The sequence below is a fragment of the Pseudorca crassidens genome, chromosome 1, assembly GCF_039906515.1.
Source record: "Pseudorca crassidens isolate mPseCra1 chromosome 1, mPseCra1.hap1, whole genome shotgun sequence".
NCBI lineage: Eukaryota > Metazoa > Chordata > Mammalia > Artiodactyla > Delphinidae > Pseudorca > Pseudorca crassidens.
Window position 1 is genome coordinate 122,607,326 of NC_090296.1, and position 22,643 is coordinate 122,629,968.

At 54.8% G+C, this 22,643-nt stretch overlaps 2 protein-coding genes across 2 annotated transcripts; one reads left to right on the forward strand and one right to left on the reverse strand.

Annotated features, from left to right (window-relative positions):
* Positions 1-234: 234 nt before the first annotated feature.
* Positions 235-1,424, reverse strand: IMP3 (IMP U3 small nucleolar ribonucleoprotein 3). Its single transcript, XM_067754236.1, has one exon. The coding sequence runs from the start codon at positions 1,318-1,320 to the stop codon at positions 766-768; it is 555 nt and encodes a 184-aa protein (XP_067610337.1). The 5' UTR covers positions 1,321-1,424; the 3' UTR covers positions 235-765.
* A 6,770-nt stretch (positions 1,425-8,194) lies between these two features.
* On the forward strand, positions 8,195-22,262 carry SNX33 (sorting nexin 33). Its single transcript, XM_067754222.1, has 2 exons — positions 8,195-10,903; positions 16,985-22,262. Exons 1-2 carry the CDS (start codon positions 9,433-9,435, stop codon positions 17,236-17,238), a joined length of 1,725 nt encoding a protein of 574 aa, XP_067610323.1. The 5' UTR covers positions 8,195-9,432; the 3' UTR covers positions 17,239-22,262.
* The last annotated feature ends 381 nt before the right edge of the window (positions 22,263-22,643 follow it).

Here is a 22,643-nt window from a genome sequence, read left to right on the forward strand (position 1 = left end):
CAACAGGAAGTCCTGTGGGGAAGAGCTCTGCCAAAACACTCATTCCGAGGAAGGGATTGGTAAACTGACAAATTTGCCCAGCCCTGTACAACATTCTGCAACTTCCACACGCAGGCTCTGCTGCAGGCTTCACCCACAGGCAGATCGCTGCTGTCTCTAGTCTTCTCTGGATTCCTGTGCCAGGGAGACTTATAGATGTGACCCTATGTGAGAAACCCAGACAGAAATTTGCACTTAAAGAGCAGTTAGACCATTTATTGGCATTAGGAGAGCATTCTTTTAAACAAGAGAAAGGACTCTGAACACTAAAATCTCATCCACTTTATGAAAACTTGAGACCAAACTCTCCAACATCTGTACACAGCTTAATCACGAACAAGCGCAAGAATTCGGGTTAAATACAAATTAAACTAAACTGTCCTGCTACAAAGAAATGAAAGGAAAGCTGGGGGCGGGGGTAGCCCCCCCCCCCGCCAAAAATCACTGCTTTCACACTACAATGTTTCAGGTACAAGAATGTAACAATTCCCCAGGGCAGCGCAAAACCGCTTCCCATTGTCTCTTAAGGCAGTCATTTAATTACCAATTGTCCAAAGGCTAAGAAAATTTTGTGGAAAAAGGGCGTACCCTTTGGCTCTGTGAGGGCCTGTAGCTGAGGAGCCAAGTTCTTGGCTGACACACTCTTGGGGAGGGCGCCTTCACAGAATCTCAGGCATCAGGTCTCAGCTTCATCAACAAAATGCAGTCCTGGCGAGGGAAGACCCGCTAGGCTTCCAGATCGAAGTCATCACGCTCCTCATTGTACTCCAGCACGTGCCGCTTGATCTTGGACGAGTCAACCCAGGTGACGAAGTCCTCCATGCTGCGCGTGACAAGGAAGGCGGGGTCGGTGACCACGTCGGGGCCCACGCGCACGTGACCCTGCTCCACGAATGCCACGGCGGCCTGGAGGTGCTGCGCCATGCGCAGCTTAAGGAGCACGGTGGGCAGGCGGCGGCGGCAGAAGGACGAGGCTGTGACGAAATCGCAGAGCTCCAGAGACCCGCGCGTGGGGATTAGGCCGAGAGCATACAGTTTGTCCAGCAGCGCGGCCGAGGAGCGCACGCGAAACGGGTCGCGCTCCGGCAGGTCCCGCAGGCGCCGCGCCAGCTCGCGCACAGCACGGCTCAGCTGGTTGTAGCGCGTGTAGTCCTCGCGCCGTTGCAGCCGATAACGCCGCAACACGCGCAGCTCGTGCAAGTTGTGATCGGTGACCTCCCAGTTCAGGAAGTCCACCTGCTTCAGCAGCTTCTGCTCGTGGAACTTAAGCTTCCGCACCATGACGGCGGCTTGGACGCTGCAGGACCCGTGGCTCAGCGCGCGTTCCGGCGCCCGCGCGACTTCCGCCTCAGCACTGCGAGACTGGGCCTGGGGACCCTGGGCCAATAAAAGAAAGGCTCAGTGCTACGCCCTCTGTTTCCACTGGTCAGGGTGGGGCCACGCCCCGCGTCCGTATCTCGCGATTCTTCTCTTCTTCGCGTTCTCTGAGGGAGGCGGGGAAAGAGCGCTGGTGGACACCTGGGACGAGAGGGGAGGCCCCAAAGACGAGTCTGCGCGGTTTTAAGTCGCCTAGAATTAATCACCTAGTGCCGTAATTATTTCCTCTCATTTAGATTTCTGCCATTCAGTGCCTCTCTGAAACTGGCTTAAAAGGCCAGTTCCTGGAAAGGGGGGTGACTGTCGCGCTAGTTTGGTTGAATTTACTGTGTTGACCGTGGCGGGGTGGGGGGGTCCTCCCACCTCGTCGCGGGCTTTCCCGAGCCGGCCGGGGCTGATCGGGTATGCCCACCGCCCACTAACGCCAGGTCCATTAGCAGGTGGGCGGAACGGTTTCCCCCTGCCAAGTGGGGCTAGGCGCCACCGAACCTATGAAATACCGATTCCCAGGCTGCTTCCTACACCCACAGAATCGGGATATACACCGGAGTCACCTGGAAATCTGTATTGTTAACAAGAATGCCAGGTGATTCATAAAACCCAGTAAGTTTGAAAAGCTTGGATAGTACAAGTGCTGACCCTTTAATCCGGGCTCAAACGAATTAGCTTGACAGGGTGCATTTCTGGTGCCGAGTATTTAGTTAACACTTTTTCTGCTAGTTATATCTGTTTTAGCTTAGTGTAGCGCTACAGGACTAACTTCTTTATTTGCCCAAGACTTTGACGCCACCTAGCTTCTTCGCCTATCATTTTGTTTTATTTTTGTACGCTTCTCATTGTTTTTTTAAAATATAATATTTGATATATGGAATATACTATATGTAAGATACAAAGTATAATGAATACTTGTGGACCCAAGAGCCAGTTTAAGAAAGCATCACCAGGACCACTTCATCTACATATTCCAGCCACGCCCCCAGTGAGAGGTAAAGGTACCTACTCTCCTGAATTTAGTGGTTATTTTTACCTTTTGTTTAAAAAGAAAAAATTTTTTAATTTAAAAAAATTTAAAAAGGAAAATAGTTTTATCATTGTAAATGCATCCCTAAATACTGAGAACCTTCTTACTCAAAGTAGTCCATGGATCAGCAGAGAGCTGTTGGAAATGCAGAATTTCAGGCCCCATTTCTGACCTACAGAATCAGAATCTGCATTTAACCAGACCCCCAGGTAATTTGCATGCACACTGACATTTGAGAAGTGTTGCTTAGAAGACATCACATCGTGTGGAGTTTTTTATCTGTAGCTGCAGTTTTTTTTTTAACTGTTGCATTATATTCCATTGTTTGGTTCTATCTAATTTATTAATCCATCTCCTGTTGGATTTTTTTGGAGGGAATATTTTTAGCAGTGCTACTATTAAAATTCTTGTAGGTTTCCTGTTGCACATATGTAGTAGCTTCTGTTGAATAGTATACATCTTGAAGTTGAATTGCTCAGTTGTAAAGTATGCATGTAAAGTATGCATGAACATGTAAAGTGCATGTTGAGCTTTACTAGATATTGCCAAATTGTTTTCCAAAGGGGCTGTACCAGTTTTTATTCCTTTGACAGTGCATGGGAGTTCCCTTTGCTCCTCATTCTTGACAACACTTGGTTGTTAGATTTTTAAAATATTTGCCAATCTGATGAGTGTGTGATGGTATTTAACTGTGATTTTAATTTGCATTTCCTGATGAATAAAGGTTTCATATGTGTTTCCTCCTCTATAGAATGCCTCTTTGTGTCTTTTGTGTATTTTTCTATTGGATTATGGGGTAAGTAGAATAATGGCCCCCCAAAGATGTTCACCCAGAACCTGTGAATGTTACCTTACGTGAAAAAAGGGATTTTGCAGATGTGATTAAATTAAGGATCTTGAGACCATGACATTGTCCTGGATTAACTGGGTGAGTCTCATGTAATCACAAGTGTCCTTATAAGTGAAAAAGGGAGGCAGAAGAGTCAGGGAGATGTGGTGATACATACAGAAGTCTGAGGTGTGATTGCTTGCTTTGAAGATGAATGGGGGCCATGAGCAAAGGATTGTGGGCAACCTCTAGAAGCTGGAAAAGGCAAGGAAATGGAATTTTACTTAGAGCCTCCAGAAGGAACACAGCCCTTGCTGACACCTTGATTTGAGCCGAGTGAGATCCAGTTTGGATTTCTGGTCTCCAATACTGTAAGATAATAAATTTGTGTTGTTTTAAGCCACTAAGTTTGTGGTAATTTGTTACAGCTGCAATAGGAAACTAATACAGACTGTTTGCTTTTTTCTAATTGATTTGAAGGTGTACTTTGTATGTTCTGGATATTAATCCTTAATCAGTTATCTATGGTGCAAATACCTTTTCCCAGTTTGCACTTTATCCCCACCCTTCATACTCCCCCAGCCTCACTCCCTTCTATCTTCAGCTCTTGCTCAATGTGTCTGCAGGAGGACTCTTGGTTAACTTCCTTCTCCCCAGACAATAAACATAATAAGTAAACTATATATGTTAGCAGGTGATAAGTGTCATGAAACAAAACTGAGCAGGATATAGGAGAGCTTGGGATGAGGATGGGCTGTAATTTTAAGCAGGGCATGTCAGGGTAGGTCTTACTGAGAAGGTGATATTTCATAGGGGGTTAGCCATGTGGATATGTAGGGGAAGAACATTTCAGGAAGAGGAAACAGTGAGTGCAAATGCCTTAAGACAGGAATGTGCCTGGCATATCAGAAGAAGAATAACGAAGCCATCTTGGTTGGAGCAGAGTGCTCTAGGGGGTGAGGAAAGGGGGCTCAGATAACAGAGGCCCCATAGGCTCTTTTAAGGACTTTGGTTTTTAGGTTAAGTGAGATGAGGACACTGAAGGGTCTTGAGCCGAGAATTGACATCTAACATGTTTTAAAAGGATTGCTCTGACTGCTGTGTTGAGAATAGACATATTCTCAGGAGGCAGGGCTGGAAACATAGAGGCCATTAGGAAGCTGTTGTGGTGGTGCACGCAAGAAAGGTGGTAGCTGGGACCAGGAAAGCAGCTGTGAGATGCCAATGAGAGAGGAGTCCCAGAATAAGGAGAGGGTCAAAGGATGGCTCCAGTTTGGGACCTAAGCAAGTGGAAGAAAGTACTCATCACCTGAGATGGGGAAGGCTGCCAAATAGGTCAGATTTGGGGGGCAAGATTAGAAATTCAATTTTGGACATGTTCGGTTGGAGGTGTCTATTAGACATTCAAAGGGAGATGTCAAGGAGAAAGATATGTGAGTCTGGTATTTTATTTTTTATTTTTACTTTGTTATTTTTGGCCAAACCTTGCGGCATGCAGGATCTGAGTTCCCCGACTGAACCCGTGCCCCCTGCAATGGAAGTGCGGAGTCCTAACCACTGGACCACCAGGGAATTCCCTGAGTCTGGTATTTTAGAGAAAGGCCTGGGCTGGTGATTTAAAATTTGGGGTATTATTGGTAGAAAGATGGTGTTGGATGCCATGAGCCTGGGTGAGATCGTCAAAGAAGTGAATATAGAGAGAAAAAGACAAGAGAACCACTTAACTAATAGTCACTCTAGTGTTAAGAATTATTGGAGAGGGGCTGCCCTGGTGGCGCAGTGGTTAAGCATCCTCCTGCCAATGCAGGGGACAGGGGTTCAAGCCCTGGTCTGCGAAGACCCCAAAAGCATCCAATAAATAAATCTTAAAAAAAGAAAAGAATTATTGGAGAGAAGCGGATGAACCAGTGTAGTAGAAGGGAAACCGGGAGAGTATGGTCTCCCCAGTGCAAGTGAAGACAGTGTATCCAGGGGGAAGCAGTGATCAACCTGGTCAAATGCTACTGAGAGGCTAAGAGGAGGGCTGAGAATAGCCATTAGGTCACAGATGACTTTGATAAGCATAGTTTCAGTGGAGTGTGAGGGTGAAAGAATAGCTAGAGGGGTTTAAGAAGAGAAAGGGAGGTAAGATGTTGCAGGCAACTAGTAGAGATGGCTATTTTGAGGAATTTGCTGCAAAGGTGAGCACATAAATGGGGAAATAGCTGGTGGGAAAGTGGAGTTGAGAATCTATGTTCTAAAGATGTGGGTTGACTTTTCCCTCAATACCTACATCTTGTTGGTTGTCATTCCAGTCTGTTCTACCCCCATAGAATCTCAAATTTACTTCTCCCCGGCCCATTACCCCTGCCCTACGTCAGGCCCTCATCATCTCTTGTCTGCATCACTATAGTAATAGTCCAGTGTGTCCACCACGCTGCCACCAGTGGAGTCAGCCTGGAAACCACTGGCCACAGTTCTCCCTTGCTGATTCCTTTCCTAAAGGAGGAAAGTTAGCTATCTGGATGGGGGATGGATGCTGTTTCCTGTGTCCAAATCAGGGTCCCATCAGGAAAGAGAGAACACACTCCAATTAGAGTAATGTGAGGAGAATTTAATAAAGGGACTTTTTCCAAAGGCATGGGCAGGGTGTAGGGAACCACAAAAGTTAGTGCAGTTGCCTGAGATAAGTAACTGCGGGCCCTGTTACCCAGAGATTTGAAGAGGGTTGGAAATAGAAGATATAGGTTCTGGAAATCTCTGTGAAGCTGCAGAATGAGTTTTCCCCAAGAACCTGGAAATAAGGTGGCCACTGTGAGATAGAAACCACCCTCCCTCCGCCCCTGAACAGATATGAGAGTAAATCCAAGGTGTAAATATGCATAAATATGTGACTGAAGTATTTGGGAACCAACTAAAGACCACCAGCGTGGTGGCTGTGGGCCCCTCAGTGGGGTGGGGCTACACTAGGCCCCTAGCTGGGTGAGCAGAGATCCCATCAATTGTATTAAGTGAGCTAATAAAGGTAAAATGTTTACAGGAGTCTAGCACTCAGCAAGCACTAAGGAAGTAGCTGCTACTCTTAAATCCAGCTTGGAGAGAGGCTCTGCGAACAGAAGATCAAAGAAAAGGGGTGCCCCAAAGCAGCTGGGGAAACATATTCAGGCTCTGGTCCTGAAGATACTAGGCTGAACTGAGTCCTTAGAATCAAGACTGCCCCTATGGCGGGAGACAAGATCTCAAGGCTTCTTGGCTGAGAGACTTATACCATCCTTTCTTCCCCTCCTGGGGTTTCCAGGTTCCCTGCGCTAAACTTCTGGTAACTGGGCTTCCTAAGAAGCAGCCCAAACTGCCTTGATCTATTGATACAAATATTTGGGTCTGACAGTTGAATTTCTCTGTGTAAGTTAATACCTGGGCTTCTGGGGTTTGGACATAAGCCTGTATCCTGGCCAAATGCCAGCTCTGCCTAGGGAATTGGATCTACTCACTGCATCAGTGAAATTGGTTTTTGGAGCCAGAGGCATGCAAATTACACCCCTCAAAACAGCCTAAGGTGCCCACCTTTATAGTGCTGCCTTGTGCCAGTTCATCTGCAACAAGTGGGAGGAATGAGAATGAGGGGGAAGGAAGTTCTAGTTAGAGCGGTAGACAAGGCTCCAGGGCTTAGCCAGGAAGGGGAGTAAGGCCCAAAGCCTTTGCTTCACCTTAGGTACCTCCTCCTCCAGAAAGCCTTCCTTGATCCTTGCTCAACCCAGGCTGGAATAGGTGCCCTCCCATTCACATTTCATGGCACTGGTCTCACCGGGCAGGGAACATCTCTTTACTTGTCCTGACACATCTGAGCTTCTGGTAGGTAAGGACAATGCCTTATTCGTCTTTGTAAACCAAGGGGGCTGGTACAGAATACTCAGTTAATGTTTCCTTGAGTGGAAGGTTGAATGAATGAGAGACAGAATGAATGAATGAAGAACAAGAGGGTGGACTTGTCATTTGACAAGAGGGTGTCAAACTCTCCGACTGCCTTGTTGTACTGTAATCTCCAGTGCCCAGCACAGTGCCTGGCAGAATCAATGCCCAGGGTCAAGTCCCCTTTACCTCTTCCCGGAACCCTACCCCGACCACTCCTCTCTCCTGGGTGCTGCCGGCAAAGACAGGACATCCAGTCTCCGCCGGCCGCCGCACGAAGCGAAACGGAACCCGATCCTGCCGGGTCTTGTTACCGTCGTTACAGATGTAGAGTCTTGTCTTCCCCCGCCCCGAAGGAAGTCGCCCAAGACAGGGGTGCTCCTGGCCTTGTCTGGCTAGGGTACTAGGACCCGCAGCAGCCCGTATCTAAACTATCCAAACCGTCTCAGGCTTCTTCCAGGAGGGCGCCGCTGGCTCTGGGGCCCCCTCCAGAGAGCAATCCCCGGGCGGCGCCACGGCCCCGTTCCCCTCCCAGGAGCTGGGATGGGGGGCAGGGGAACGAGAGGGGGGCGTCTGCGGGTCTCCACGCACTTCCTCCACCCTCTCTCCGGGGTCCCGGCTCCGGCGCCCTCCTTGTAAGCACCGCACTTCACAAACTTTAGGAGTTTGCCTCACTTGCGTCGCGGAAAAGGCAGGAGGGTGACGGAGCCCAGGAGGCGAGGAGGCGAGGCGGCGGCCGCAGAGCTCCGTCCCTCGGCGCTTAAGCCCCTCGGTGTGAGAGGTGTCTCCCAGCCAGGGCGGACGGGCTGGCCCTATTCCCCGACCGTCTCCTTTCTCTCTCGCATCCAGATCTCAGCGCAAGTGAGTGAGGGTGACTGCCAGAAGGAAAAGCGAGGAGTAGGCGGGAGCCCCGGCTCCTGCGCCCCAGGCTAGTGGGAGGGCGGAGCCGGGCAGTCCGCGGCCAGCCAGGACGCACGGAAGTGCTGTGGAGTTCGCCCAATTCCCCAGCCTGCTTGTCCTTCTCCCTCCCTCTCCCCACCCCTCACCTCCCCCCCGCCTCACCTCCCCCCCGTCGGCTATTCCTTCTTTCCTCGGGACGCCACCTCCCGGAATCGCCTTTTTTGTTGTTGTTTTGGAGCTGGCTTCTCACTGGCGGCGCAGAGGGGCTGCGAACGCTGGAGAGGAAGGCGGGCTGGGGGCGCAGCCCGCCGCCCACCGGCGGGACCCCGTGGGGCAGAGCGGAGGACGGACAGTCGGCCGGGCCATCTGCTCTCCAGAGCTCACTCTTCAAACTCCTGTTGAGTGTGTGCGTGCACGCGAAGGGTGGGGGTCCACGTCCCGCGTGCGGGGACCGGTTACCGCGGGGTTACCTTTGGCCGGAGGTCCTTGGACTCAGATCTGGGTCAGCTTCAGGCTCAGAAACTGCTGAGAAATTAGGCAAACAAAAGAGGCCACTCAGCTAGTGGCCAGAAGTCGCCCGAGCGCCTCGTCGCGTCCCCTCCTTTCCCCGGGGCGGGGGCCGGTCACTTGGGGGCGGGGAGAGGGCGCCCCAGCCGGCTGCGGGCTGGGGGCCGGGCCGGGCTGGGCCGCCGGGGTCGAAGCGTTGGCGGCCTGTTGTGTAAGCCTCAGTCCTTGTTTTCCCGGCCTGGCTCGTTGTGAAGCCGGACACATCCACCCTTGGATTCGATTCAGGAGGCTGCTGCTTTTCTCCTTGCCCCTCTTGGATTTTCTGGATTTTTGAAAACCCAGTGGCCCAGGAAGAGGAGGAGGAAGGAGGAAGGAGCAGATCTACAGAGGAATGTGAGAGCCTCCCAAGGCCTGTGGAGCCAGAAGGAGCTGGGAGCCAGAGCTGCTGGGGTTTCTGGGACGGTGGTTTCTGAGTGATTCTCTTCTATTTTAGAACATTGTTCCAGTGGAGAGTGTCAAATTCTTGCCCTCTCAGAGCTGACTTCTCCGAGTCACTTGACTTTTCTTCTGGGAGTGGGAGGAAGAGAGACTCTCCCTTTTAGGGGCTGAGGAAGGAAGGGAGGAAGACCATGGACATGAGCTCTCCCTGCTCACAGGCATGTGCAGGGAGACCTGTTTCTGGGCCGTGGACATTGCTTTGAAGAGAGGGAGGCTGGACACCATCTGTGGGTGCTGAGACCCCGCCGTAGGGGCTGAGAGACTGAGGGCTGTGGCGGACCTTGAGTTGCTAGTGCATTCTTGGACACCCTAGCAAGTGTCCCCAGTTCTGGGCAGGACTCTGTCCTCATCTTTCTCTACCACTGGCCCAGACATGGCACTAAAAGGCCGAGCCCTCTATGACTTCCGCAGCGAGAACAAGGAGGAAATCAGCATCCAGCAGGATGAGGACCTGGTTGTTTTCAGCGAGACCTCGCTGGATGGATGGCTGCAGGGCCAGAACAGCCGCGGTGAGACAGGGCTCTTCCCTGCCTCTTACGTGGAGATCATCCGTTCTGGCACCAGCTCCAACCATGCCAACTACTCCAGCAGTCCTGCAGGCTCTCTGGGCACTCAGGTGAGCTTATACGACGGCTCCAGCGTGGCAGACCCTTCCTGGAGTGGGGGGGGCAGTGGCTTCCTCTCAAACCAGGGTAGTTTCGAGGAGGACGATGATGATGACTGGGATGACTGGGATGATGGATGCACAGTGGTGGAGGAGCCACGGGCTGGTGGGCTGGGCACCAACGGGCACCCCCCACTCAACCTCTCCTACCCTGGTGCCTACCCCAGCCAACACACGGCCTTCCGGCCCAAGCCACCCCTGGAGCGGCAGGACAGCCTGGCATCTGCCAAGCGAGGCAGCGTGGTGGGACGCAACCTCAACCGCTTCTCGTGCTTTGTGCGCTCTGGCGTGGAGGCCTTCATCCTGGGTGACGTGCCCATGATGGCCAAGATCGCTGAGACATACTCCATTGAAATGGGCCCTCGCGGCCCCCAGTGGAAGGCCAACCCCCACCCATTTGCCTGCTCCGTGGAGGACCCCACCAAACAGACCAAATTCAAGGGCATCAAAAGCTACATCTCCTACAAGCTCACACCCACACACGCTGGCTCCCCTGTCTACAGGCGCTACAAACACTTCGACTGGCTCTACAACCGCCTGCTGCACAAGTTCACTGTCATCTCGGTGCCCCACCTGCCAGAGAAGCAGGCCACAGGCCGCTTCGAGGAGGACTTCATTGAGAAGCGGAAGCGGCGGCTCATCCTCTGGATGGACCACATGACTAGCCACCCCGTGCTGTCCCAGTATGAGGGCTTCCAACATTTCCTTAGCTGCCTGGATGCCAAGCAGTGGAAGATGGGCAAACGCCGGGCCGAGAAGGACGAGATGGTGGGCGCCAGCTTCCTGCTCACCTTCCAGATCCCCACGGAGCACCAGGACCTGCAGGATGTGGAGGACCGTGTGGACACCTTCAAAGCCTTCAGCAAGAAGATGGACGACAGCGTCCTGCAGCTCAGCACCGTAGCATCGGAGCTGGTGCGCAAGCATGTGGGGGGCTTCCGCAAGGAATTCCAGAAGCTGGGCAATGCCTTCCAGGCCATCAGTCATGCCTTCCAGATGGACCCCCCCTTCAGCTCCGAAGCCCTCAACAGCGCCATTTCTCACACGGGCCGTACCTATGAAGCCGTGGGTGAGATGTTTGCCGAGCAGCCCAAGAACGACCTCTTCCAGATGCTCGACACGCTGTCTCTCTACCAGGGCCTGCTCTCCAACTTCCCCGACATCATCCACCTGCAGAAAGGTAAGAGCCAGTGTGGACTGGAGATCCTTACAGCATCTGCACTCTGCTGGGCACTGGGGGTATGAAGATGGCCTAGACCGAGTAGAACGGTGCAGCTAGAATTTCTGTCTGTGTCTCATTCATACGTTCAACAAGTGTGTCGAGCACCTACCAGGTGGCAGGTGCTATTCTAGGTGCAGGGATATTATTATGGGCAGGTCTGATCCCTGTCCTCATGGAGTTCACTGCTTACCTTCTTGTTGTCTGTTCGTTCATTCATTCATTCATTCGTTTTCTCTGTTTCTGTCTCATTTACTCATTTACCCATCATGCTTTGAGCCCTTCAAGATATCAGGCTGGGGTCTGGGAACACGGAGCTGACTGGGGCCCAGGACTTGCCCTTGAGGAGCCCGCAAGGGGTCATGGACACAGACCCAGATAACAGGAGCACAGAGTGTAGCCTGTCTTCCCACTTGTCACAAGCTTGCCTCCCTGCCTTTGCAGCTGCAGAGGCTGTTCTCACCGCTGCATATCCTATCTGTGAGCTCCCTCCCTATCTGTGTTCTGGAGGGTGGCTGCCCCTATTTTGCAGATGAAGAAGCTGCGTCCACAGAATGGTGCTTGCACAAGGAGTCCATGGCCCAGCTGGGGCTGCCCCTTCCTCCTGCACCTCCCCAAGGACACATCCATCTCGGCCACCTCCCAAGCCCAGCCATGTGTTCAGTTCTCATGGCCCCCTCCCTACGGGAGGGACAGGATGGGTCCTTGTTACTGTGGGGCTGTCAAGGAACTTCCAGGGAAGTGACTCATAGCCGGGTCACCTAGGGGCAGCCGGGCTGGGTTGGGGGAGGAAGCGGGGGTCCAGGGCACTACCCCCATGGTCCATCCAATTCCCCCTTCCCCAGCCTGGCTTCTCTTCTTGCCTGAGCAGTGAGTCAGGAGCTGACCCGGCAGGTGGCTGAGTCTTGGGGACTACAGGCAGGGCAGGAGAGAGGTGTGGTCCTCCCCAGGGCTGCTTGGTAACTAAGGAAGAACGTCTGCAGGGCGTGGGACTGGCTCCCAGGCCCCTAGGCCCTGAGGTCAGGCCTGGCTTGGTGGGGAGTTTTCCTCTGGGTGAGGCCAGGAGGCAGGCCTCTGGACTGCCTGGGGGACAGCAAACACCACCACACTACCTGGTCCCCAGGAGAGTCTGGAGTAAACCCGCCTTGTTCTCCTTTACCAGGAGGTTAACTTCTAGAACTTCTCCAGCTCCCAGCCTCCTTTCTTCCCTCACTTTCTCTTCCTCCTTCTCCTCTGCCGTTTTTTTCTCTTCTCCACATTCCTCTCTTCCTCCTTCCCTTCTTTCAGCTTCAGGAGACATGAGGCCTGAGTTCTGGTCTTGGCTCTGCCCCCAGTTTGCTGTGTGTCCTTGGGAAGTGCTTTCCCCTCTCTGGGAGTTAGTTTCCCGATCTGTAAGACAAGGGAGGGCGGACACAGTGAGCTCTTAGGCCTTCAAAGGGGTGGGTAGGGGAGAGACTCCTGGGGAGGGTCTGGTCGAGGACAGAGTGATGCCTTAGATCTGGCTCTGAGCTCTGGGCAGGGATTGGGCAGGGCTGGTGGCTGGGGCCCACTGGGGCAGGCGTCACCCTGTGCGGAAGTGGAGCCACGCTCACTGCTGTGCTACGGCCTGGGAAAGCTGGTTCAACCAGCTCCTTGGATGGCATGTTCCTGTGTGGGCAGCAGGATGGGGGGAAGCAGGGACATAGTGATTAAACAGCTGCCCCCATGCAGTGTCTGGGGACCCTCACCCAGGGCAGAGCAGGGGGCAGGAAGGCAACCCCATACTCATACTCCCAGGCTCCCACTGAAGCAGGAGGGAGTAAAGCCAGACTGGCCTTTCTGACCCTGGGGCAGGGAGACAGAGCTGAGAGAGGCCACTTCTGAGTTTCCACTGGAGGTGTTTCTAAGGTGAGGGGCCTGGGGTGATGTGTTCAACCTCAGGCAGAGGCTGCCCCACCTTCCCAGACCTGGAGGACCCCTCCCCAATAAGCCAGGTTCTTTTGGGCTTACTCTTCCCCCTTCTGGGCTCTGCACTGCCACTCCTAGGCCCGTGGTGGGGCAAGTTAGGGAGGGGGGCTTGGAATCTGGCTGAGACAGAATTGGGGGAACCACAGCCTGATGGGGGGAGGGGGGATCCCGTGTTGGCCCTGTGGATGGAGCCCTTTCACAGAGGAAGGAGAAAGAAAATTGGGCCCTGGGTCCCCAGGATTCTGTCCAGCCTGTTCATACATCTGAAAGATGGCAAGCATGTGGGACCGGCCTTGGAAGGAAGGAGATGGGAGGCCTAGGAGAGGTCAGGAGACCAGGATTTGGACAAATGTTGCCTCTGAGGTGACCCTGAAAGAGTTTCCTCGCCTCAGAAAACTTAGGAAAATGGGCCGTGGAACCTGGTTGGCACTGAGGTGCCAGCCTGTCTGCCCACTGGCCCAGCCCCTGGAGCTCACTTTAGGGGTCTCCTAAGAGAAGGGCAACCATGTAATTTACCATCCAAACCAGGGCAATCTTGGGGGTGAAAGAGAGCCTTAGTAATAGTTACCCTGGGACACCAAGGGGCAACAGTGACTGTCCAGGTCCCCTGCCTGAGAGCCAGCCAGGGCAGGGCTCGGTCCTAAGACTCATCACAAGCTGCGGAGACTGGTGTGCTTCCCTCCGTTTTCAGGTGAGGGGCGGTGAGGAGGAATGATAATCAGAGCAGGAGCTGGAGCCCAGGTGTCTCTGACTCCACAGCCAGGCTGTTTCTACTGTGCCAGACAGATAGCGGAGGGAACTCCCTAAGGGATGGGTGCCTGGGGTAGACAAGCCAGAAGGAGAGGGAGCAGGGAGGGGGTTGGGTGTTCTAGCACCAACTGAGCTGGCATCCTCTGCAGGCTGGAGGCAGGCCCTGGACCACAGAGCATGCTGGAGGGGCCATGGAGCTCTCAGGTTGGCCAAGGCAAAGTGGCCCTTTTGCAGGACCAAGTTCTTGCCTGGGGGAATAGGTGGGTCCAGCCTCTATGCTGTGGGCCATCATCTAGCTCTCCCTCTACCTCCCCTCCTAGGCGCTGATGAACAAAGAATTGTATCACCAGGAGCCACCACCAGCTGGGTCTTGGCTGGGACTGAAAAGCAGTTCGCACATAGTTGCGAGGGGAGCTCTTACTCTGTCAGGTGCCATCCTAAGTACTTTAAACATATTAGTTCAGTTAAACTCAGGTATACCTATAGGGTGGATACTATTATCATCCCATTTTACTGATGTGGAAACTCTAAAGCGCTGTTCCGCTGTGAGCAATTGTCAGCAGCATCACATCTAGTCCAACGTGTGTCCCATTTGACAGTGGGGAGGCCTGTAGCCCTTGTTGGAGGTGACACAGTGGGACTAGGACTCAGACCTCCTGCCCTCAACCTAGGGTGGGTGGTAACTACCTCCAAGAGGTAGGGACAAGATAGATTAAGGTGGCAGTTTAGGGGATATGCCTGGGACCCTGGGGCTCTGAAGCTCCAACCCTCCTTTCCCTGTTCCTGGGACCCAGCCTACAGGACAACTGCCAGGTTAGGAGGTGCCCCTGGGCCCTCAGTTCTCAGGTTGAGTCCTAGGTGGAATGTGTCAGGTGACGGGAGACAGGCCTGAGTCCTGAGTCCCAGTCTGTCTCTGGGGTGCATTAGTGTTAGCTGGTCCCAGTCCCACATCGGAGTCACAGGGTGGAGGGGTGACAGGGAGCAGGGTGGGGCCTCCCCCTTCCCCCACAACCTTTGCCCCCCATCTCTGGCTCCCTGCCTGTCTGCGGATACCTAGCAATTGCAATAGATTCATTCCTATTATCTGGGCCTCAGTTTCCTTCCTCTAAGCCCATGGGCAAGAAAAGCTTTCTTAAATGCAAGTCCACCCCAACGCACCCAGACTTTCTCAGGAAGGTGGAATCCAGGCTAGTAGGTGCCCTTTGCTGAAGCCTGACTCTAGTTTCTTTGTCCTGCTCTTTCCTACTTTGCTTCTTATGGTTCTTTTTACCCCTTGGGACCTTCTCAAATTCCTAAGTCCATTGTCTGGATGCCCCACACGTATGCCTGGGGGACCTGGCCTAGGCTCCTTGCAGTAGAAGTGGTGTCTACCCCCAGCTGTGCAGGGATGCCTCTGGGCCAGGCATCCCCCACTTTTGGAGCAGGAAAGAGGCTGCGAGCCCCTCGGCAAGTGCCCTCCTGCCGGGTCCTGAGTTTCCTCTGCACAGTGTGGGGGTGGAGAGTGAGGAGTGGATGTGGGTGTTGGACAGCTAGTCTCTAGGGCCACTCCAGCTCCGAAGCCTCTCAAGGGGTCCTCCTCTTGGGCCTTGGGGTGATCCCTCTCCTGCTGCCCAGACCTGGGCAGTCGGTATGGAACAGGAGGCGAGAAGTGGTTCAAAGAAGGTGGCAAAAGGCCTGAGTGGGCTGGAGCTGGGGACTGCAGAGTTCTTTTAGGTGCTGTGTGAGCAGCCCTGGAAACGCTCCAAATTTGAGTCTGTCCGCCCGAAATGCCGCTCTTTGCCAGTTAGCCACACACTTGCCATCTAATATAGGTGCTGCTCCTTCTAAAGGCATTCAGAGTTATTTCCAGCCTGTGGTAGACGCTCCGTAAATGCATCCTGGATGCATTTGAACAGCTTGGAGTAAAAGGAATACGTTTCAAAGGTCCACGAGAGACCTCCTTAAGGGAGAGGTGGGAAACATGAAAAACGAGCGTGTTACTTGTGTGCAGTGGATGCTTTTGAAGCGCTCGGGGAGTGTGCTGTCCTCCGTGCCAACCCCTCCCACCTCCTTAATCTTCTTCACACAGTGGATTCCCTACAGCCCTGCGAGGAGTACCTGCCAGGCGCAGGGAGACTGCCTCACCGCCTCAGCAACTGCCCCCGCTGGCTTCAGCATGGAATCAGTCAAGTGCTGTTAATTCAGAGCTAACATTCTTTCACCAAGTGCTTGTTGATTCATTCCCATTCTTCCAAATTGGGTCCCTTCCCCAGGTTCATCCCCTGACCCCCCCCATCTGCCACCTGGTTATTATAATGGCTTCCTCTAGTCCCCTGGGGGCTGGGGTGAGGAGGGAGCAGGGCCTATATGTGGGGAGACACACACAAAGGAAAACTCCAGGTGGCTTTTGAGGCTCTGTTTTAGAATCGGCTGGGTGACGGGGGTGGGGAGAGCCCTGGTGAGCTGAGATAGGGAGGCGGTCTGCCTGGGGGATGCTCCGTGTAGAAGCGGCACCCCGTCAGAGCCTTGCATTATGCGTAGGGATCCAGGGGGCAGAGATAGGAAGGTAGGAAAGAAAGCTGAATTTGATGAACGTGGGGTCAGTGTGGAACGGGCGCAGGGGTCAACTCCCAGAGGGCCTCACAGGCCAGGAGAATGGGGGACCTAGCTCTGCAGGCAGAAGGAAGCCAGGGGAGGCTTGGAGCTGTGGGTATGGAGAACCTCTCAGAGGCTGAGACTGAGGTGGGGAGGCCCATGAGGGGCCTATGGTAGCAGTCCAGTGAGGTTGAATCAGCTTAGCAGACACATACCAGGATCGGCTGTGGGCTAGGCTTTGTTCTGGATGCTAGAGACATTGAGCTCACAGCCCAGAAGGAAGCGGTCAGAGAAACCACAGGGTGGTAAGAGCTGTAGCAGAGGGAAGCCCAGGGCACCCGAGAGCACTGGGAGGCACCTGATGTACTGGGGCTGCAGGGAAGGCTTCCTGGAGGAGGTGATGTTGGAGGTGACTGGGGAGCCAGCGTGAGGGGTGACGAGGCCTGTGGTGGGTGGGGACGGCCTGGTCCTAGAAATCAATCAGCTGGCAGGGCAGGGCAGGTGTGGGCTGCTGGCGTCGCCACAGGTTTGGAGGGAAGATGGTGCATCTGGTTTAGGATGTGCTGAAGGTGAGGGTTTGGTGGACATCCTGGTGGAGACACCCAGGCGGCTGGACCATGGGTCTGGACTCCGTGGAGTCCAAGAGTGAGGCCTGAGTTCAGCCGATGAGGGTATTGTCTGCCTGGACCCGGGTCTCACCGTGGGGTTAGGGAGCGAACTGGGGAGCCCGGAGCCCTAACTTGTCCTTGTCCTCTGCTCTGCCTGTGCCAGGTGCCTTCGCCAAGGTGAAGGAGAGCCAGCGCATGAGTGACGAGGGCCGCATGGCACAGGACGAGGCAGATGGCATTCGCAGGCGCTGCCGCGTGGTGGGCTTCGCCCTGCAGGCTGAGATGAACCACTTCCACCAGCGCCGCGAGCTCGACTTCAAGCACATGATGCAGAACTACCTGCGCCAGCAGATCCTCTTCTACCAGCGGGTAGGCCAGCAGCTGGAGAAGACGCTGCACATGTATGACAGCCTCTGACCACGTGTCCCTGGTCCTCTCACCGCCCCTGGGGCCTGGTGGCTGCGATGCATGCTGCCCTCCAGACCTTCCCACACCAGCAGTGCCTGGCTGGTCAGGGGTGGGCTTTGGAGGAGTCATGGATATCCCTGGGGAAGTCCCCCACCCCTTAGAGATAGGGGCACAGCAGGGGTGAGGATGGGGCCAGAAGCCCTCCAGGCCAAGGCCTGGGCTGCTGGTCAGTCACTTGAGGTCAGGCCAGGGTCTTAGCCTCCCCTAGAGCCTATAGCGCTCGCTCACCTGGCCACCATCCCCTCGTTCATTCAGCAGACGCGCAGGCCTGCTGCGGCCCCGGGTCAGACACTGGGCATCCAGGGCTGCGACACGCCTGCTCTTGGGGAGTCCCCAGTTGAGGTGGGGGTCAGACCCAGAAACAGGCAGGGGCAGTACAGAAAGATTGATGGTAAATAGCTCGCAGAAGGGACCACTCGTTCTGCCAGTTAGGGATGACTCCATGGCGTACTGTCTTGAAGAATGACAAGGACCTGCTGGACAGTAAGTGGGGACAGTAGGTGGGGAGGGCATTCAGAGGAGAAGAACAGCATGGGCAAGGCTGTGGAGGCATGGAAAGACCCCGTCTTCTCTCCTCTACTTTCCCAAGCAAGTTTTTTGTTTGTTTGTTTGTTTTTGCGGTACACGTGCCCCTCACTGCCGTGGCCTCTCCTGCCACGGAGCACAGGCCCCGGACGCGCAGGCCCAGCGGCCACGGCTCACGGGCCTAGCCACTCCGCGGCACACGGGATCCTCCCGGACAGGGGCACGAACCCGCGCCCCCCGCATCGGCAGGCGGACTCCCAACCACTGCGCCACCAGGGAAGCCCCTCCCAAGCAAGTCTGGTGCACCCCTCAGTGGTGTCCCCTTGTGTGACAGAGGGGAAGGATCTGCCTTGCTCCCATGCCCCTGTCCCCACCCCACCTCCACCACCACCCCCGCCCACAGGAGGGGCTGCAGGCCAACTCCCTCCTGACTCCCCTTCACCAGCTGAGCCCCCTCACCCCTTGGTTAGGGGACCATGCAGCATCTTTGCCCTGGGCTCAAGGTGCTAAGACAAGCCTCGGATCCCAGGACCCTGGTGGCACCTTTCTGGAGGGGACACCCAGAAGTTACCGGGTATTTGAGTTCACCAGCAATAGCTCCCACACTCCAAGCAGGCTTGGGCCTCAGGCTCCCAGGGGCCAGCTTACCCACCACCCCAGGGATCCTCGGCCCATCTGCCCACAGCCAGCCTCACTGTGATGCCGGTTCAGGTCCTGGTGGGATTGTGCTGTCTCCCACCCATGTTTACATCCTCGAGGGGGCTCCCCCCACACCCCCAGGCCAGCGCGTGGTCCAGCAGTGGGTTGGGGGAACTGACAGGTGCCACTGCTGGCCCCCCCCAGGAGGTCATGGCTGTTCCTGGCTGCTGCTGCTTCAATCTTCTTTCTTTCTTGTTTTCTTGATAAACCTTTTACAGTTAAGATAACAAAAATATGACTCCTTATTTGGATCCCAGCGGGGGATGAGGGGGTGGGGAAGGATACAGCCCTAATTGTCCCTGGGAGCGATTGGACCAGATTCTGAGGTCGTGATGGGCACAACATTTACCCCAGAACCTCAGAAGCTGGGGGGAGGACGGTGCTGGAGGCAGGAGCTAGCTGGGGACCTCTGGGTGGCCCTGGACCCCAGCTGGATGCATACCCTTCCCAGACCTCACTGTCCTCATCTCTCAAATGGGTGGAGTTTTGCCAGGGGTTTGGCTCTGCTGCTCTGTGATCTAGGACTGAAGGTCACGTGAGGAAGGGACAGTCTAATCGATAGGGGGTTCCTCTCCCCGGGAGAGCATGTCCCAGCCTTGCCCCCAGGAAAGCCCCAGTCCAGGGGAGGGGGTGGGTCTCAGAACCTGTGTCCTTCCCCAAGCCGTCCAGTCCAGGCTGCCCAGGCCTGCTGTGGCTGCCCAGTTGGAAACTGAGGTGGACCCCCCAGCTGTGCCCTTGGGGGTGTCCCAGGCAGGATGAACAGGAATCTGTTTGCACACGGGAAAGAGGAGGGCTGGGGGGCCGCGGTTCTCTTGGGGCAATGGGGACTTGGTGGAGGGAGGGCTGCTGGGGTCTGGACATCAGGGGAGGCTTTGGCCGGGCTGGGGGCAGGGGAGCTCATGGCAGTGAGGTAGAGTAAGGGGTGGCAGGTGCAGTGGGGAAGGGGCAGCAGAGGCTCCCTGTTCAGGGCAGAGAGTCCTCAGAGGAACTTCTGGAATGGGCCCCTGGCCCTGGGTCAAAATTAGGTCAGATTTGGGACTTTCTGTGGAATTTTCCTTTCTCTCCTCCCTGCCCTCCTTCGTTCATTTTCCAACACATCCGAGGACCTTCCCACCCTTAACCTCTTCCCCGCTCCAACCTCACTGCAGCCTTCTGCAGTGAGCGCTCTGACCATGGGCAGAGCGGTGGGGGTCTCCTTCCCAGGCCCAGTCAGCGCTGGGGCGGTGGGAATGCTCTTCTCAACACACAGTGCCTGGAAAGTCCCCTGTTCACTCTTCTTGCCCTGGGAATAGTATTGCCCTCTTGTGTCTCTTTCTTGAGCGGGGGGCCACCTCCCATGCCTTCCATCCTCCGGGTGAGAGGTTGGTCTGACGCTTTTCTCAGGAGGGGCTTGTGCCTAGGAAAAGCATCAGAACGTGAAGTCTGGGGATGGGCCAGTCCTCCTCCAGGCATCCTGAGGGCTCTAGGCAGGGACAGACATACATGTGATGGGAAGTGAGGACGTCACAGCCCTTCTCTCTGGTTTCTTTCTATCTCTGTGTGGGTTTGAGTGTTGGGGGAATTTGAGATTTGTCTGGGCTGGCCGGAGCCTCTTTCGGCAGGGGACTGGGGACCAGTGTGTGTGTGGGGGTATCCTGGTGGTGGCTGGGCCTGCGGGCTGGCCTCAGTCTCATGCCAGGCAGATGTTCCAGACTGAGCTGAGCCCAGCTGCCTCCAGTTTCCTCCCTGAGGCGGGTGGAAAACAAGGCTTCTCTTTCTGCGCTGGGCAACTACCAGGACCTGGAGCTGGGGGGTTGGGGACCTCTGATCCCCAGTCTTGGCCCAGCCCAGGAAAGGAGTCTGCTTTGTGGCCACATATGGGGGTTGGGGATGGAGGCAGCCCTCAGATTCTGCATCCTATTGCTTCCTGGACACAGGAGTGCCATGAACCACCATGCCACAGCTGTGCCACGGCTGTAGCAGAGCCAGGCCTGGTCACAGACGCAGTTGCCCAACCCAAAGCAGACAGAGCCATACAACCTGCGTGCGGCACACAGGTCACACCAGGCTCCACACTCACACACATATGCACGGTCATGTGCTTGCACAACTGCACTCCCAGCCACAGTGCCACAGACTGCCACACATTCACAGCCACGTCCACACTCGTCCACACCCACATACATGTCGTCAGTCTCAGCCACGTCGTCACTCACAGCCATACCATAGTACTGTGCACGGTCATACACTCACATAGCGACACACACACTCAGACACACGCGGCCATGAAGTCACACATGCACATGGCCAATGTGTCACAGATGTAGATGCTCTTGGACTCCACCTGCACCGCCTCCTGGGGGAGCCAGCCGCGATCATCCCTCATCTGACACCACCAAGTTCAGTTCCTCGTTGCAGAGACGGGAAACTTGAGGTTTAGTGAGCGGTGGCGTTTGGCTGCATCACCCAGTGGGGCGGGGGTCTGCTCTAGGGTCAGAGCCCAATTCCCATCAGGCTCTGGCCTGGCCTTGCCCACCCCTGGGTCAGTCCCGAGGGCCAGACTGCCTCTGAAGGCCCCTGGCTGAACCTACTCAACAAAGCTCCAAGCATCTCCCATCTTCGGAGCCAGAGCTGAGGCTGCAGCATCAGAGAGCAGGAGCCAGAATGTGGTGGGCAGGGCCCAGGCCTGGGCGGGAGGAACATTCCTGCACCATCTCCTCCCCAAGCCTTCGAGGACTGGGCCCGCCCTGCCTGCCTGCCCGCTGACTCAGTCCTCCAGGAGCCAAGCCAGCTTGGCTCCCTCACCCACCCCCAGCCCACCCCAATCTGCTTCCCCACCACTGCGGCTCTGGTACCTCCTTACGCTGTTTGGGGCAAGAGGAGATGATGAACCCTGGCAAAAAGACCATGAGGAAACATAAAAATTCACCTCCCCAGACATAGCTCAGAAGGGTCGATTGTGAAACCCCACTCCCGGGTTCAACAAAGCTTTTTTCCTTTGGTTTGGTTTTGTTAGTCAAATCCCGATGCAGTCCAGTCTGTTTCACAGCTGTGGCCTCCTTGGTCCGCATGGCAGCCCTGGTAGGCATTATTATTCCATTTCACAGACAGAGAGACTGAGGCTTGGCCACAGGGAGGATGGGAACTGCTTAGGATCACACAGTGGGGCCGAGGTGGGGCTGGGCTTGAGCCCAGCGCTCTGGCTTCATTCCCTAAAGTCACCTTGATTAACTCACGTAGGTCTGGAGGAAGAAGGGGTAGCAGATCTTCGCTCCAGAGTTGTGAAAGAATGGGAGGCTGGCAAACCAACTGCTGAAATGTGCAGGGGCTTTGAGGGTCCGGTGAGTCCCGCCAGCCCCCCAGGGATGAAGAGGCTGAGGGCAGCATTGCACAGTGACGTCTGCAGTGACTCAGGGTCTCCGATTACAAATGAACGTGTGCGAGGAACATCACTTCACTTTCCTGTAACTGACCTGACTTTCTCTTTTGCTTTCTCATTAACCCACCTGACAGAAAAGTAATCTGACGTCAATTTGGGGACCCCTCCCTTCCCCAGGGAGGCATGTAAGTTTTGGGGATGGTACATTTGAAGACCCTACGCAGGCCCCTGGCACTTTGAATTTTAGAAGCTGAATTCCCTCATCCTATCACTCATGAAAATTTGCCGGCATTCCACATTAAAGGTCGTTCACATATACCCACTTGAGCTGGGTTCTGTTAATTACTTGACAATGTCTTGTAGATATTTAATTAAATTTTCTTCATTTTGATTTTTGTCTTTTCTTTCTTTTGCCTTTTGGTGTTCTGCTACTTTTTTTACCCCTTGGCTGCAAACATTGTTGTGGGTTCTCGCAGGGCTCCTGGATCCTGGCACTGGGCCTGTGGTGCCCACCATGGTCCTAGGTTAGCATTGGACCCTTTGGTCATTTTCCCCTACCTCCTGCCTTCCCACCACCTGCTCCTTTGATCCCCACCCTTAAGCCTCTGTGGGTCTGGCCTTTTCTCAGTTTGGGGCACTCCAGATTCCCTCAATTGCCCCTGTGGGCCTCAGGGAACCTCAAGGGGCTGGCACAATCATTCCACAGCCTCCACCGCACGCTCAAGCACAAGGCGCTCTGGGAGGCTGCTTACCCTGTGTAACCCTGTGTCTC

Bases quoted from the DNA above. Each gene is read 5' to 3' on its own strand.
- IMP3 (XM_067754236.1), bottom strand. From the start codon at position 1,320: ATGGTGCGGAAGCTTAAGTTCCACGAGCAGAAGCTGCTGAAGCAGGTG.
- SNX33 (XM_067754222.1), top strand. From the start codon at position 9,433: ATGGCACTAAAAGGCCGAGCCCTCTATGACTTCCGCAGCGAGAACAAG. The intron at 10,904-16,984 runs GTAAGAGCCAGT...TGCCTGTGCCAG, and splicing joins CATCATCCACCTGCAGAAAG to GTGCCTTCGCCAAGGTGAAG.